This window comes from Pangasianodon hypophthalmus, chromosome 5 (genome assembly GCF_027358585.1).
Source record: "Pangasianodon hypophthalmus isolate fPanHyp1 chromosome 5, fPanHyp1.pri, whole genome shotgun sequence".
In the NCBI taxonomy this organism is placed as follows: Eukaryota; Metazoa; Chordata; class Actinopteri; order Siluriformes; family Pangasiidae; genus Pangasianodon; species Pangasianodon hypophthalmus.
The window spans coordinates 17,873,825-17,892,089 of NC_069714.1; the positions used below are offsets into that span (position 1 = coordinate 17,873,825).

Sequence of the window (18,265 nt, forward strand, 5' to 3'; positions counted from 1 at the left end):
CATTGTTTTCCATGTCAAAAGGCTTATTATTGTTTCTAAATACAAATGAAAAGATTGGACACAATCTTGAGTCATATGGATTTTTTTCCCCCCCTTTCATCAGAAGAAATATTCCAGAGTGAACAGATGAGTCACACCCAAGTGTGGGGAAACGTCACCATCACTACTTGGCACAAAAGAGGAACTGTGGAAGCAGTTTATGGGAAAAACACACATGCGGCAGATGTAAACACACAATGTCATTTCTCCAAGCAAGGACAGCTCATGGTGTCTGTGTCTTAGTGAAACACTAATACAGAGGCCCAGACTAAAACATGTAAACAACTCCAAACTCCTCCAGCACGTCTACATGGCTCATAAGTTACAAGCTAAATGAGTCAGCAATGCAAGAATTATTATTCAGCAAAAACACCAGAAACAGTGAGGCAAATCCACATCAATGTCCTGCAGATAAATTACATTTCCAGGCACGATCAACAAATAATTAATCTGATTTTGAGAGAAGAATAGTGCACAAGACCATTAGCATAATGACACAATAATCACATCTGCACACAAAACACAAGTACTCTACATCAACAGCTTAACTGAACCCTTTTAATAAAGCTAAAAGAAGGAATATGGATCCCTATCATATTACTACCTCATGGAAAAGGCATCATTTTCTGAACAAAAATATGCTTTTTTTTGTAGTTCATCTTGATTTTATAACAAATGGTCACTTGTTTTTTTGGATTGTGTAAATGTTGTGACTCATCAAGACACCCACACAAGTGCTCATTAGTAACAGCTGAGACTGGACAAAATGTTCACAGTACACAACAAAACACTTGTTATTTGTTTGAGGTCTCACCTGTATATTAGAGCTTTCTGCATTAATAGTATTGCAAAGGCCAATATCGTGATGGACAATTTTGTTTACTGTGCAACCTAATCTAAATGTCAAAGTCACTTCAACACTGCTTTTCCCCCAGAGAGAATGACACATCAGTTGTATTACTATAATACTCAGATCAGACAATTTGGCACTGCCTGATAATGAAGGTTAAAAGGAAGATCTCTGCTTCAGGTTGATAAATCAACTAGTTCTTACTGAGTGTATCTGTTCTACTAGTAAAGATAAATAATGAGGGATGGACAAATCAGATTCTGTGTACCAGCTATTAAAGTTTTTTTTTTACATGTCGTTGCCTGGTGGGAAAAGTAGGTTCAACAGCCAGAAAAAGTAATTAAACCCTACTTCCCATTTGCTTTTGCAAAAGCATTTGATATGTACCCTCACCGGCCACTTTATTAGGAACACATGTACACCTGCTCATTCATGTGATTACCATGGCATGGTTGTTGGTGCCACATGGGCTTGGTTGAATATTTTAGAAACCGCAGATCTCCTGGGATTTTCAGGCACAATGGAGTTTCTAGAGTTTACAAAGAACGGAGTGAAAAACAAAAAACATCCAGTGAGCAGTTCTGTGAGTTTAAATGCCTTGTTGATGAGAGTGGTATGAGCAGAACAGCCAGACTAGACTGAGCTGACAAGAAGTCTACTGTAACTCAAATAACCACTCTTTACAACCGTGGTGAGCAGAAAAGCATCTCAGAATGAGCAACACATCAGAGTCTGAGGCAGATGAGCTACAACAGCAGAAGACCACATTGGGTTCCACTGTTGTTAGCTAAGAACAGGAATCTGAGGCTAAAGTGAGCATGCGTTCACCAAAACTGGACAGTTGAAGATTCGAATAACGTCACCTGGTCCAATCTTCACCTGTCCAGGTGTTCTGAATACAGTGGCTGGTGAGTGTCTGTTTAAATGTAACATGCTTCACAATAACGTGACTCATCTCGATGCAATAAGTACCTCCTGCTGCACTACACGTATTGGCTGAGGCACAATTTGATTGATGATTGAACTGTTTTTTCTAGGTTGATTAATTTGTGTGCACAGGTGACAGAATAAGAAGCAGGCATGCAGAAACACAGATGAAATCGAGCAAAATAAAGAGTAGCGCGAATCTAACATACAATACAGTCCTGCTAGAACTATGTATACAATATGCCACCTTGCAGCTAAAGTTATGAATATATTAAAAATTAATATAAAATTAAAATTAATTGCTCTCAACAATTTGGTGGCTTTACGTCAAGGGTGCTCCATCAAAAACTTTATGAGGAGAGGATAAGGACTGTGGATACACAGCTACCCCTCTCCTGGAAGTCATAAATCCGTTTGTTTCCTTTACTCTGTATTAGTGCACTTAACTAGGTGACTAAGACATTACATTATATTATATTAGCTCTCACTTTTTAGTCTAGTCAGTTAGGTTTCCAAGCAACCAAAAAGTAGGCTAGGAAATGAGTTTTAGATTTGTCCACCCCTCATACTGCATTGCCACAGATATGTGTATTGCAATTCTTTCTGACTCAACTATGGAATGTACAAACCACAAGAAAAATGACATATATGCAGGAACAGATACTCTACAGCGCACAAGCTCCTACCTTCTAATGTGTGCTCACTCCAGGAAATCATATGTTTATCAATTTCCAAATTCAATGATCCTTTAATACAGTACAGTTTATCATTTTTTACTAAACCCCACAAAGTATAGATGAGAGATAATGACAGACTCACCCTCTCTTCCAGGCCGCTCTCCTCCCCGGATGGCTCCTTCCAGTCAGGTGTGTCTGTGCTGACGGGTGCAGGTTTCTTCAGTGCTGGCTCACGGTTCAGCGTGGTATATCCCACGTGCTCATAAATGGGGTTAATGGTCATCTTAGAGATGTACTCAGCTGCTTTGGTCTCGATGTAGAGTGTGATCAGGCCATCTGTGACCAAGTCGTGGATTGACTCAAACCGTTTCTCTCCCACAAAGTGCTTGCCATCGTAATAGAGGCGGAAGTTGCGGGTCTGGTTCCCGAAGCTGATGGGGGGGTTGAAGAGAGAAGGGGAAAAAAAAATAAGTGCTGGTGGAAAAACCAATAAGAGAAAAAGAGAGCTAATGACCAGGTGAAGAAAGAGAGAATGATGGCAAGGGAGAAATGCTTTCTAGCCAAATGGTCACTGACCAACAGAAATATGACCATCTAGTGAACCTGAGTACTTTATCCCACAGTTGTGAAAGGATCTGATGGGAAAGCCAGAATCCTTAACTGTCCACAGCGTTCACGTTCACACACACACACACACACACACACACACACACACACACACACACACATACCCATGCTAGCCTGATCATCTTTCAGAACTAAAGTACTTAATGGCCATGAAGGAGCCAGTTCTTAGATCAATAAGTAGATTAGGAGCAGCGAGCCTTTCATCAACACACAACAGCAAAACAAAACTGTGTTATAACACACAGATAAAAGGCACAGAAACTCCACATGCATGCAAATCTTTTCCTTTTCCATTCTCTATCAGTAGTGATTGATCTTACCTTTTTCAACTAAAGTTAATGATACTTTCTACCAAAGCAGTGATATTAGCAGAAGGGAAGAGTAGTAACTTCCCTAAAGATAAATTATACATTAGCCTAAACATGCATTAGCCAAGTTTAACATGCAGTCAATGTCATTACGTGAAACTGATCAGGTAATTAAATATTGATGAGGCAAAGTCGAGTATACTCATCTTTAGATCAACAGATTAAATTAGAACACCAGAACTCACTGTTAGCCAGTTAACATCTTATACACACTTAATAATCACTTTACACTTTATACACTGCTAGTTAAACTATAACTACAATACTATAACCACAAATACAAATTAAACGCTTAATGCTACAGAACATTAAACTATGCCAGTACCTCAATCAGAAATGCAGGGGTGGATGATACACAAAAATGGAATTACAATAAAATACAGAAATACAATAATGTAGCCATTTAGCAGTAAACATTAATAGTGCATAAATGGTTCATATTACGAAAAACAGTACGTTCAGATACTGTCACATGATACTGATACCAACAGTATGACATATTGCTGTGATGCTTTATCCAGTGCAACACAAACAATATGAGCTTCACAGAGACATGTATGTGTTATTACATGCTAACTTTATGCTAAACAAAGCACTTAATACAGGGTTCAGGGTTCTAATACGTTCTGGCTGCTTCTGGGTCCCGGCTGTGTTTCCTGTGTGAGTTCAGTTATAGTCCCAGAGAGAGGGATATCTGACGCACATAGGAATATAGGACTGCAGGGGGTTTCGTCTCCACACACAAAATAGTTTTGCGCTAGATCTTGTTTCCGGCTTCCTATCTGGAGAAAACCGATACTCCATTATCTCCACAGACACACTGAAGCTAATGCAATTAATTGATTAGGATCTAACGTCACAACATGTTAATAAAACTTATTAAAGGTTTAATACATGTTTAGATTTAGATTTTCAGGGATATTCTAGGATGGTTTGTGTTTTAAGATAAAGTTTAGATAAATATTCAATGATTTTTGCTTCTTATCAGTAAAAATGGAAAGTTTTCCCATCGCTGAGTTCTGGTACAAATCAATTTCACAAGCGATAACTCACTACCACGTATATTTACAATAGCAATATCACTCATATCTGATTTGGCTCTGGTGGTTGGTCCTTTGTAATGCAGACAAACAAAATATACACAGAAATCACACATGCTCTCTCTCTCTCTCTCTCTCACACACACACACACACACACACACACACACACACACACACACACACACACACAGAGCACATTAAGCGGTTAAAGCTTTCGCTACACAGACCCTTTGCCTAATCCTGTTAATATCAAACTGACCAAAACTCTTTTATTATGGAGACATCATCTGTAATCAGAGGCTGCAAAATCTGAGAATTTACACAAACAGATGATGTCTCAGCCCAAATTAAAAAAGATAATCCTCTTTATTTTGCATGCCATTAAATCCAAGAAAATGCTACTATCTTACACAAAACAAAATAAACCTCACAGAGAATAAGACAGAGTGTTAGAAATATTAATTGAGAAACATGATAACCTAGAATAACTGATATACTAATACCAAATAAATCAAACATATCCGTACATGTAAAGAAGAGCCCTTCTCCACATCACATCCTTCACTGTGGCCCACTGCACAACACAATGAAACTGAAAGCCCCTGGCAACATGATTTCTAATGTTTAAAAACTCTGTGGTACTAAAGATGCCACTAAATAAACATTTACCAATGGTAGATTCAAGAAATACACAATGGTGAGACAAATAAAAACCTTCTTTTTTTTTGTGTGTGTTTTTTTGAATTGTTTATTGCAAATAGTTGTTAGAAAAGTGTATCAGGTATAAGGTAGCAGTAGAAGGGGCGACTTTTGCAAAAACAAATTTAATACACTGTTTCTATAATTTATGTTGCACTTTTAAGGTTGTCATATGACTCAGCCTTGTATAATCCCTAACAACAGTTTAATTATAACTAACAGCTACAAAGTCCTCATTTCTACTTGCAGGTAATATTGCAGTTTGTGTGTACTTCACTGCTACTTCCTGCTTTCCAGCCAAGTTAAAAAGCTATACTGATCAACAGAGCATGGCACTTTAACCTGCAGCATGCATATGGCAACTGGTTTAATAAAACTGTTTAAAATAAACTATAATGTCCACTCATTTACCTGCCTACTACTACATATCTGAGAGAGGCTGCTTAACCATTTACTTGCATGAGTTTTGCCATTGATGCTTGGCAAGATCAGAGTAACTCTGACATATTGTTTTGTTTATAACCGAATCTGTGGTACTTGCCTACCATATTGAAGCATTAGGTAGATCATGAGTAGCTCAAGTGCAGCCACTCTGCAAATTCTCATTCTTTTCACCACTAAAAAAAGATGTAGGTAGAACTAAACACCACTGTCACACAAAATACTCTGCTTAAATAGCGTATTTAAATGCTAAAAATTATGATTAGCTGCAGTTTTGCTGATACTCGGGCCTAAAAGAGGCTGAGTGAGCACTTCTGCGTTTGGGATAAGAGGGAAGCTGATTAAAGCAGATGTCTGATTCTGATTGGTACTGCGGTAGGCTTGATGTCACACTTACCAAATATCTACAGACAAAAATAGCAGAAGAAAGAAATTCAGAAATCTCCTAACTAAAAAAGCAAAAACAACAATGTTGTTTCTTTTGCAGGTCGTGATAAATTCTCCGGATATGCTATAGATAACAGCAAGAGGCTAATTATGAAAATAACTTAACAGGGCTTTAAGACTGCATACATTAATCCTTTTGTCACAATATTACAGTTCACAATGTGGACTGTACAACCTAAGGCATAGTAATATTCTGAGATCTGATGTGCGCTAATGATTACAGAAAGGTCATCCACACAATTCATTACATAAGCTAAATTTAACACAGTACACAGAACAGAATTAGATTTGTGGGACTGCAGTAACACTTTCCCCCCAGGACTGCAGCCAGGAAGCTTTAAATAGGTTTAGATAATTCAGGTTCACGTTAATGAAATGAAAAGAGAAGAAGTTATAAAAGAAAGAATGAACATGAATAGTAGAAAGGTATGAAATAAAGAGCATTCATATTGAGGGTGGAAGATCACAGACCGTAAGGCTAAGGTGTAAGTGCCAGGCTGTCTCTGGCTCTCTCTTATGAGGTAACTTCCTTCTGCCACACTCAGCAGCTGATCCGCCTCCTCTCTGGAGATCATGCCGTGGTACCTGAGCAAAAAAGATGTATCCTGAACCATTTCTAATCATTTAACGACACACAGATTTCAAAACTAGAAAAATGGTACTGAAACTCACTCTCGACCGTAGTATTTCGGCCTGTTTTCAACCTGCGAGACAAGAAGAAAGAAGTCAACACATAATCCAATTAAAAAAAAAAGCTGAGGAGAGTCTTCTTATTACATTGGAGAAAAAAAATCTTTCTCAAGGGCTGTTTTCACATCCAATTCGTCTGCAACAATGTATATTATATACTTGGCTTTTTGTGAGGATTTTGCGAGTGTACCAAACTGCTGGCACAGGAGGGGGCTCCCTGATTCTGTCAAACATTAAAAACAGGGGTGTTTAGAAGAAACAAGTGATTTTAGAGCACAGTATAAGCTACAGCTGGAAAGCACCAGGACAGTGGGATGATTTATAATGTATGATGGGTATCCACAGAGCAGGGATCTGCAGAAAATAGGTTATTACAATCACATATTAGCATAATAAACCCACAAACAGCATGCCCCCAGCTGTTTAACCTTCAAATGACTGTGAGACGGCAATCATCAGAAAACACATGAAAATGGATCTCATGCAGATTACAATGATATTGGCTTATTTGTAGACCCAACAACGGCCATTTCTGTCATCAGGTCACACTCGGCCTTCCTTCCCCTAACCATGCACACGTTTGGTTCGTCTTATACAGCAGTGGAATAGAAAGTGTAAAAAACTAAAAAGAAAAAAGAGAGAGAGAGACAGTGAGAGAACAATGTAAAGATGTGGTGTTATTTTATATGGCAGCTTTACAAGGTTCCTGGGAACTTTAGCTAAACAAGAATTTCAAAAATAGTAGACATAGTATCAGTTCCTCTAGAGCAAGCAATGCCATCTATGAGCTGTATGTAATCTACAAGCTGTATGTGTATAATAGCATAACCTGTTCAGCTTCACATAATGAAATCCACAGAGCAGGGAAATGCTGTGTGTAATACACTGATGAGACAACATGTCACTGAATAAATGAGTCTGGGATTGCCCAATTCTGTCCTTTATTACGGTGAAAATAAGAAGGAGGAGAGGAGTTAATGAGAGAATCACAAATGCTTAAGAAACCATCAAGGCATACAGTTAGTATGCAGTATGCAGTGGCAGAAGGGTGTATAGAGGTGTGTGGGCTAGCTATCTGGACTTCTGCAAATTGTGTCCTACTTTTAGGTTTTTAAAGAAACAGATTAGGATTCTGGAAAAATCAAAAGTAAACGTCAATATCGCAAACTTGCACATGTAGACAGATTTCACTACATTACACTGTCTTTGGGGCTTCTGAAACACAGAACAAACTGAAGATAGGATTAAACCAAAATGTTAGGAATATGCCATTGAAACGTTATAAAGATAAAGAGTATAATTACATATGGAAAGAACAGCAGGGAAAAGGAGGGAAATTGCTCGAGGAACACACTATGTGTGAATGAAAATCTGCTCTATACACAGAGGAATGGAGGAGAACTCAAGCCTGAAGCTTTCACTAAAATGGGTCAAAGAGTGATGACTCACTCAAGGGGAGAGCTGAATTTGCCCTCGCTATTAGATAAAAACAGGAAAGACATTATGAATAAACAAATCATCTTGCATTCACCCTGACAGATTGTAATCTGATTTAACTTCTGTGTGCTGGTGGTATAAAGGCAGTGCAGCACTAACCTGAATGCTTAGTGGACCATGTGATGAGCTCAGCACAGCCACAGCCCACAGCTCTGATTAAAAATGAACAAACCCACTGGATTACGTCACAGGGACAGACCGTCCCAGAACAGTGGAGCCTGATGTGCTGCATTGCCGCTGTTCTATCTGTTCAAAAACTAATCTGCACGGCACAGCGTAGATGGCCTTACAAACTGCCTCTACTATCCACATCATAATCAATCATATACAGACAAATGCAGACTGATACTTAGCTTATAACCAAGCTATTAATGTAGCTTGTGCTAATGTCAGGGCATTCTAATTGTCTCCTGTGTTGGGGGATAAACAGCCAGAGGCTCAGTGTAAACTGTAGTAAATTAGAGATCTTATAGATTATAGAAGGTCACTGGATAGTGCTCAGAAAATCCTTAACAATAAGACAGTAGCAAATGAAGGGTCCAGCTTTCTCTCTCTCTCTCTCTCTCTCTCTCTCTCTCTCTCTCACACACACACACACACAAACACACACACTTAATTCAACACATTAGCATATTAACAAACATTTCATGATGTGAATCAGGTTTATAGGAGCAAAGAAATAACACTACTCTCAATGTTACATTTTGTCTTTGTTTTCTCTCTTTAATTAAACACTTTTCCAATATCAAAATATACCTGGGTGTCTATTTATATCCTATCACCGCATTAGTGTGTGGTTCTGCACTGTAATGGCAAAGGAAGAATGGATGTAACTCCACACTAATATGAAGAAACAATCCTATCAGTATAAACTAAGCCAGTAGCCTTACACCCTGCCTGCAGCTTTGCAGCGTGAGATTACAAAGATGCTGCTCAGACATCACGGACATCTGCACTAATTAGAGCTCATAATCAAGTCAACATAAGTACTTAAGGATTTGGACAAATGATAATCCCAAAGAGCAGAGCCCCTCTTACTGAGAAATACAGAGAAGCACAGACATGCTAATATACACACAGACCTTCAGGGGCCATGGTGGCTTACATCAAGATGAATTTGTGCATAAATTTGGGTTAGATGGTTTTACACAGGATGTTTGACTCATATTTTCCAATCACTTATTATTGGACTGTCCCATATTCTGCACTGGGGGTTCTCAAACTCTTTGCACCCAGGGACCCCTTTAACTGTAAAATTAAAGGGACCCATCATCAAAGATTTATTTTATCCAGCTATTTAAATGTGTTCAAATGTGAACAGTAATATTTTGGCTATATACTGAAACCATAGAGATTTTTTTATTACTAAAATTTCCACTAGCTGAACACAGATTCAATTTGACATTATTTATTGTTTTTCAGTTATTCAGATTTGGATTAAATTTACTCAATTCAAGTGACCAAACAAACAGGCTAATAATTACAAGAACTCTGTAATAAATATAATATTTGATAATGATATGTTGTGATTTCCACTGCTGCAAGAAAAAAAGACCCCTCACAGACCGCTCTCGGAGAAACATTGTTCTTTCTCCATAGTCATAGACTTGCACAGCAATGATGTTGGGAAAACACACATTTCTTTGTGCCACAGCAATTTAGCCTATTGCTATACTGGTAAAACATGGAGTTTGTGTACGAAAACTAAAATAGCTAGAGTGAAACATTTTAAAATAGAATAAAACATTTCACATTTCATTCCAATTCAGTGAACACCATCAGCATGGTGCCATTCTGCTCGCTTACCTAACAACTCAAATGCCAGCCACCCAACCCCCCTGTCGAATGAGTACCAGGATCTGTTCAGCGATTCCTTTAGGCTGGTACTGTTAAATATATGCAGAACCACAAGGCAGATCATGCATGACAAATGGGGCTCAGTCACTGGATACAGTAATGAAAATAAATACAACAGTAATAGCAGCCAATTCCTTGAAAATTGACAGCAAATATTGCTTTAGTAGCCTTAAAGACTGCCTTTGAAAATGTTTGCATAATAACCCATTTGAGAGATGCAGGAGAGACAGTGGATGATGTGCAATGCTTAGAAAACATTGTGTGCGGCTGCTCTGCTCCTGTTGAGGGTTTGCTTGGGGAAACTGAAGACATATTAGCATATTCTGAATGAGATGTAAATCAGGTTTTTTGGACTCCGTTTGCACAGGGTTAAATCTCTTGCCACATACACACAATGCCTCTACCCAGGGGAAAGTGTGCTTTTCAATAGCCGACTTTGATGTATGAACCTACAGCCAAAAAAAAAAAGTCCCAAAATGAAAACTTAATGACCTCTGGAAGAAGAAACATGCAAACATTTGAAGACGGAGTTCACGTCAACTTGGCTGTATGTTAATCCATGAATAATTGTGCATCCATACTGCTGAGATAGAGCTCTGGGAGCTGTGTGTGTGTCTGTATGTGTGTGTGTGTATATGCGAGAGAGACACTAGGTGAATTACAATAATAACAGGCAAGCCCATCACTCAGCAGCTCAGTCTCGCCTCAAACGATCGCACTCTTTTGTTCCGTGATAACCACACAGTCCAAAATTGTGGCTTATTTATTTCATTACTGTATTTGTTTACTTCACATTTCAATGAGAATGAGCTTAGATGATAGATCTAACAGTAATTAAATTATGCACATCAGTGGCAGTACAAGTATTAAATGTATTAAATAATTAAATTTAGTGAGAGGAGAAACATTTTTGACTGAACAGTTTTCTCAGATTTCTGCTGGTATGTTCACTATTTAATAAGTACCTCATGTTGTACTATATTTACACCTGTAAATAAATAAAAATATATAAATTATGACATGCCATCAGTGCGCCAGCATTCTGGTTTGAAGCATATCTTATAATGACCATTCACTAGTGCAATTTCTGAATGAAGGCTCTTGGCCTGGCTGCATTTCTGCTCGTCTCTAAACCCATTACCAACTGCGGCACTTCCAGCTATCTACTCCAGCCTACAGACGCTCTCAGACACTATAATGATAATACAGATGAATAATTCAAAAGCATTACCCTCTCCTCTTCTAATTAACACTTCTATCCGCACGACTAATCTGGTCCTGCTGGATGGATGGGAACGGGGCGCGAGTCTGCATTCTGTGTTAAACACTGAGTATGAGTGATATTTTCAGTAGCACACTGTTTATATTATAGCTAGACTCAGGGGCAAAACAAGCAGTCTAGACTATCACGCAATTAAAATAAGAATGTGTAATCCGATAGCAACCACTGGCCTATTTATGAATAATCACACGGATTATAAACGGTTTAATCAGAAGAAATGAAATTAAAAATAGAACCACTCGTGAAGTGTAATGAAGCGTCTCTGGACGTGTGTGGAAAATTTGAGAATATGAACATGTATCAGGACATGGAAAGAATACCATGTTGTTGTTTTTTTAATATAAATAAATTACATATTTATTTACATCATCTCTCACCTCACAAATGCATGTGACTCGCCGAGGGTGTGGCGCCTCCTGCTGGAGCTGATACACTAAAACAACAACAGAGCAATCACACAGTGTCCTGTACAACCAGCAGCTCTTCTAGCACATAGACAGAATGTACTAATGAAATAATACTGCCCATAAATTCTATTTTATGTGAATCATATAAAGTGCTTATTTCTATGTAGTAGTTTAGGAAAATACTCTCTTACTACACAAGAAGACTTAAAATATATCAAAGCTCATATATGATCAAACAATATGTTAGAAAAATAATGTATTCAACCTGAATTAATACAGCTTTGCATTTCCATTTGTGTTGAAATAATACAAATTTGAAAAACATTCATTATTATTCCCAGTTCAGTTATGATTATAAATATATGCACCTTTTCAGATACAGTACTGTGCAAAGGTCTAGGCATGTGTTAAGAAATGCTTTAAAGCAAAGACGCCTTCAAAAACAATAAAATTAAACATTTCCTACATAAAAATATACTTTAAAGAGCAATAACCAATAATAAACTGAAAGTTTATTTGGCATGGCAACACTTTAAAAAAGCATATCTGGAGACTGTCCCATTTTCTTCTGTGTTTGCAGATAAAATCTGATTGCCTTCGTTATAGTTTTTCATCCTCATAATTGGTCTATGACATTATTTTCTTTACCGACACACAATTTTTCTGTAACATTTAATTTTTTTGTTGGTCAAGTAATGCTTGGAAACATAAAATATTTTTCCTGGCTCAATGATGTAGAAGTCAAATAGGACGCCTAAGACTGTTGCATTTTGTTTTAAACACTGTCTTCTATGCGGTATCCAAAGAGCAGATATGTTCAGGTATGTGATTGATTTCAATGTTTATAGACAGGCAATATTAAGGAATAAAGATACAGTGCGTGTGTTACTCTTGCTGCATATCTGTCATTAGTAATCACAAATTCTGCGCTCATAAAACATCCTTTGTTTTAGTATTAATATCAATCCAAGTTCCAACATTTTACTAAAACCAGCAAAACCACGTTAGTATTCAGCAGAGTGCAGTGAGGTGAATGTGGTCATATTAAAAGCTTTACTCACAGTACGACTTCCATACTGGTGGTCTGTATTCATCGTTATCTGTCAGAGAGAAATTCAAGACAGTGTTAGAGATGGCGATAGCGATGAGACTTAACACATCACCCTATCAGCTAAGAGAACACAAGCATTCTATATAAGACTACACAAAATGTGTAACAGACAACATTACATTTTTCAGCAGATATACCTGAGCCACAAAACAGAACATTGGTTAAGAAGGTGCACCCTCTAGTGGAGTGGATATTGTACACATGCTCATTGCTCCACGTGCAATTTTTTTTTCCATCTTTAATAAAAAGCATTAAACTTTCTCTAAATTATGATCAGAGTACAAGCACCAGTGAGGCTAAGATTCAACCAGTGAAAATTGTGCTCTACTATAACATGCAGAGTAAATCAGCTGTTTGAAATTCACTAGACGCTGCAAAGAAAATTTGAGTAAAAATGAACTACATTAATTACAATGTATAGCAGGTAGGAATAATAACCAACCTATCAGTATTATTCTCATTTCCTCATATTCTATAATATACTCATCTATTTTTTTTTCCAAGCTAGAAAAGATTCAGCAAATTATTTCTACAAACATATTAAAAACTACATTGTGTGCCAAGCAGATTATAATTATAACTAATTATATAACTTATTATATTTTACATTTGCATTTAACAGTTAGAAGTACATTCTGAGTCACTTCTATTAGAACTTCACTTAATATATCTAAAATATAATTTAAATTACACTAATGCTAGGTCCCACACTTCACTTGATAAAAAGCACTTCTGTGCTTTCAATATCCACTTTTGTAAGCATCTATTATCATTATATCGGGTGACTGAACTTATGGTAAAATCTGGTCTGGGAAAAAGTCCTGGGGCCATATTCTTATCTGACCACTAAGAGATCAAAGTTCCTATCTAATGAGTTTGTTCATAGCCTCGAAATGCTTACTGCCCGTAAAATAAACGTTCAGCTTGTGCAGCATTGTCTTCTAATGTGTGTGGGAAATAGTTAGAGGGTAGTATTGATTTTACGATTTATATAAACAGCTTTCTTAATTATCAGTCTGTACCTTAGAGCAACAATAACTTTGTAATTAATGAACAGCTAAAAGAAAAACTGAATGATAAGCATTCAGGAAAGGGCATTTACTGTTTGATTTATAATATGATTTACAGAAGACTGGAATATTCCCAGTTAAACTGCAACATACAAACCTTTTTGAAAGCTCAACTGAAATATGGACTGCCAGCAGCAGACATTTTTATGATTATGTTATAATGGATGCATTTTCAAAATTATACCATAAATCTATAGTCACTTAGACTTACCACTAGACAAACTGCTCTTAAATTCAATTTTCAATTCAATTTTATTTAACAACACACACTCTCACAAAGCAGCTTTACAGAAATGAGAATGTACATTTACATCCTTGAGCAAGACCGTGGCAAAGAAAAACTCCCTGAGATGACAAGAGGAAGAAACTTGGAGAGGAACCAGACTCAAAAGGGAACCCATCCTCTTGTGGAGAGTGCGATTATAAATCATTACCCTTCTACAACTGTACACTGTAAAGACAAACAGCACTAGGAGTGTTGAAAGGATGTTTTAGCATATTAGGAATTAATCTGGGATAAAGACACTACGGTCTTTATGATTACTGCAGCAGTTCTTAAGTACAAACAGCCGATACTTTTTATTTGTAAATAAGAACTGCTGCAGTAATCATAAAGACTGTATTCAGGTAAGATTATCTACAAACTGTTTTGGGAAGTGTAAATCATTTTATACAGTTTCTTTCTCATAAAGAATATTGAACACAGGATGAAACTGTACAACAAGGAGGCTTTAAACAGGAACTAGCTCAATTCTCATTCAAGAGTCTGTGATGGAAAAGAGAGAATAAGGATAAAAAGAGCTTTTCATGTGCTTAATAAAGGCACCTGCTGGTGCTTCACAGGCTTAATGAAGGGCCTCAGGCGGGAAACTCTGCAAAAACCTCTCAGCGTAAGCACTCTCGGAACAATGCATCTCCGGAGGAAAGAGGCTTTAGACAATGTCACAAGGACTCTCAAAAACCTGGTCCTTCGTCACTACACTACAGGACTCTCTCTCTCTCTCTCTTCAGCTTCTTATGAACAGAAAGGGAATTTCCTGAGAGGCGACAGTTTCCTCTGTCTTTTATTTACAACATGTCCAAAATGTAAACTGTCCAATTCTAAACCACTTTCACTAATTCCATAAACTCATAATGACACTGTACCTGTTCTGAATCCTTCTGACATTTTCTTTAATTATTAAAAGGGTGACAACCAAACTTTTTGTTTCCCATCTGCTTCCCTTAAAAATGAACACGAGTACATGAGCCACCCTGCTGAAAAAAACAAAACAAAAAAAACAGAAACCATCACAGAATTTGTAATGGTTTTAATGGTTATAATGGGAATTGTATTGGTTTTAATGGAAACTGTAATGGTCCCTGTGGGCCTCTACTGGTAATTTGGTGCATTCTACTGGTGGCATGTTATGTCTAACGGATACAATTAAGGATCAGTAATGATAACGGTTTTAATAGTTAGCTGATGGTTTGTAATGGTATGTGTAGTGGAAACCATTCGAAATTCTGTGATGGATTCTATTGTTTTTTTTCTTTAGCAGGACAGAAAAACGGCTCTAAAATATTATAATGAACTTCCAACTAGTAGAATCAAACTCTCTATCATATCCAGAGATATTGCATGAGAAATGTTGGAACACATCGCAAAAGCATGAGACGGTCCCGCATTTAGAAACGTCCCCAACCATGAAGTCTAGAGGAGGAAGGAAGACACTGTGGCTCCAGACACTGTTGCGGAGACGTTGTTTCATGCCAAATTAGGATGTGTCCCTGAATCATTGTGCTCCTCCTATGATTCAGCATTAAATATTGATAGAAAATGGCTGCTCCCTTATCCAGAGATAAGAGCTGCAGGGAAGAGCGCTTCCTCTCCATGACTAGTCATTTAACCAACAAGTGTCTGAGGTGGTCAGCTTTCATATCATTGTATTACTGTGTCCTTCAATCATTGCTGTTTGTCCTCTCAGGCTCACTAGTACTTAAGAAAGTGCTGTAAGTAATACTTGGAGAAAGAAGGGCCTTGAAGACAGGTATAGTATAACATCAGTTGTTCCCTCAGTAGTGCTCTTGAAGGCTGAACTGGAGACAAAGTCCCTAGGGCAAGAAACTGAATGACTCTCTTGTGCTTTTAAACATATAGGACATTTCGTGGACTAGTCATTTTACACCAGACTGGTAGTATACTCCCGAAACACCTGCAGGAAACAATAAGTAGAAGCATGCTACAAATAAAGGGCATGTTGTAAGCTAAACCCGAGGAGAACCTGTTGGCTGTGATAGGAGCCTGTTAGCTTCACATGGCCAGTCTATTGTTGATTAGCACCGGCGGAGACACGCTGCCAAAACCCTACACACCCTGCAGGGCTTGTGCTGCAACACGTTTTCTTCAAAATAATGCTCACAATACTTAGGTTTTACACAATAGTTAGGTATAAGAGCACTAACGGGTGGTGTAACTTACCGAAAACGAGGATAGCCATGTTATTGCTGTTAATTCCAATGGACAAAGCTCTGCACTGCAGCGACAAGTTCCTTCCTTCTCTCTCCCCCTCTCTCTGTCTTTCTCTCTCTCTCTTTCTCTCTCTCTCTCTCTCTTTCATTCAGAGATATTCCATGAAGGAAATCCTCACCGAACAGGCTCTATGAATTTAAATATATATATTTTTAATTATCTCACTACACTAGGTGTCTTGAATTGATCTTTTTTCCTGCACAGGCTATACAGAGCTAAAGTTTAAACCCCACTCAGTCTTATCTAGCCGCATCAGTTTAGCGCCTCTCTGTAATTTAAACACAAAGCAGTGTCGCTGATCAGCACTATTATCCAAGCCCGTTCATTTTTTCAAATCTGGTTTGCTGGCGATGCGCGGCACTGTAAGCTCCGACTCACTCTGAATCCCTGTACTGAAGCCGCCATGTTGTGAGACCACGTGACCCAAAGCTCATTCTGTCCTCAGGGACTGCAGCCTCTTCATGGCGCGTTACCATGGAGACGCACTGCCTCAGCATGATGAGGTCACGGTCATGATGCTGCATTTGGTGTCTGGGTGATAAACATGTTATAACCTGTTGAGCAAGGGGACAAAATCAAATGGGTGGCTCTAGGATGGATTCTTGTGCTTGTGGTCTTCAGTGTCTACTCCATCCATCCAGCCATTCTCTGTACTGCTTATCCTACACAGGGTTGCAGGGGAGCCTGGAGCCTACCCCAGGGGCACAAGGCAGGGGATACCCTGGATAGGGTGCCAACCATCGCAGGGCACCATCACAGATAATTTAGAGATGCCAATCAGCCTACAGTGCATGGCTTTGGACTGGGGGAGGAAACCAGAGAACCCGGAGGAAACTGCCAAAGCATGGGGAGAACATGCAAACTCTGCACACACAGGGCGGAGGTAGGAATCAAACCTCCAACCCCAGACAACAGGGCTAACCACTAAGCCACTGTGCCCAGTGTCTAGTCCAGTAATGTCTATTGAAAGGAATGAAATGAATAGTTGATTTTTGTACAAGCTGCATGTACTCACAGTATAAGCTGCTGTTTGGTCAGCTGATTTTAAACAAAATGAGCTTCGGTATCAGCGGAGTAGCAGGAATTACTTTCAGGTTGAATGAGGAAATATACTAACTACTTGTATACCAGTTCCACTGAAAATGATAATAATAATAAAAAAAACAGTTAGAAAAATGTTAGACATGTAGATGCTCTCTGAACCATCCATGAATAAACATTTGGAACTGTTATAAAATATTTCAAATACGCCCCACGCGTCTGGTACAGACTCTGTTGAAATTTTGATGTTAGAGTTGTAAATAGACAGGAGGTGGGAAGGGTGGCATACTCTCTCTCCTCTGTCAATCACAGCGACACCAGCCAGTTGTGGGCGTCTGTGAGCTCATATATGTGGAAGAGGGTAGATAGCTCTTTCCTCAGAGTGTGTTACACTGACCGGTGACACAGTCTTGCAAATATTAAGTGTAATGTTCAGGAACAAGGTTAGTTAGCAAATGCAGAATTGGTCAAACTTTTTTTTTTAATGTTAATGATATTCATTATTTGGAGATATAATATTGTAATCATTCAATTATTATTAGCTCCCATTAGCTAATAATTTGAGTTTGCATACGTGTAGCCTAAACTGCGCTACAAGATGTAGCCTAATGTTATTTCAGGTTTTTTTTTTTTTTTTTTTTTTTTTTTGTAGCTTGCTAGATAACAAGCAAATGTCACTTAG

General features: G+C 38.1%; 1 protein-coding gene across 1 annotated transcript in view; it reads right to left on the reverse strand.

Moving 5' to 3' along the window:
• Positions 1 to 16,996, reverse strand: part of chn1 (chimerin 1) — a 36,954-nt gene extending 19,958 nt beyond the window's left edge. Inside the window, exons 1-6 of the mRNA XM_026912706.3 lie at positions 16,492 to 16,996; positions 12,911 to 12,949; positions 11,820 to 11,875; positions 6,789 to 6,820; positions 6,588 to 6,701; positions 2,636 to 2,924 (exon numbers count right to left, since the gene is read on the reverse strand). Coding sequence (XP_026768507.3) covers positions 2,636 to 2,924; positions 6,588 to 6,701; positions 6,789 to 6,820; positions 11,820 to 11,875; positions 12,911 to 12,949; positions 16,492 to 16,630 — 669 coding nt within the window. The 5' untranslated portion in view covers positions 16,631 to 16,996. The remainder of the gene's footprint in view (positions 1 to 2,635; positions 2,925 to 6,587; positions 6,702 to 6,788; positions 6,821 to 11,819; positions 11,876 to 12,910; positions 12,950 to 16,491) is intronic.
• Between the last annotated feature and the right edge of the window lie 1,269 nt (positions 16,997 to 18,265).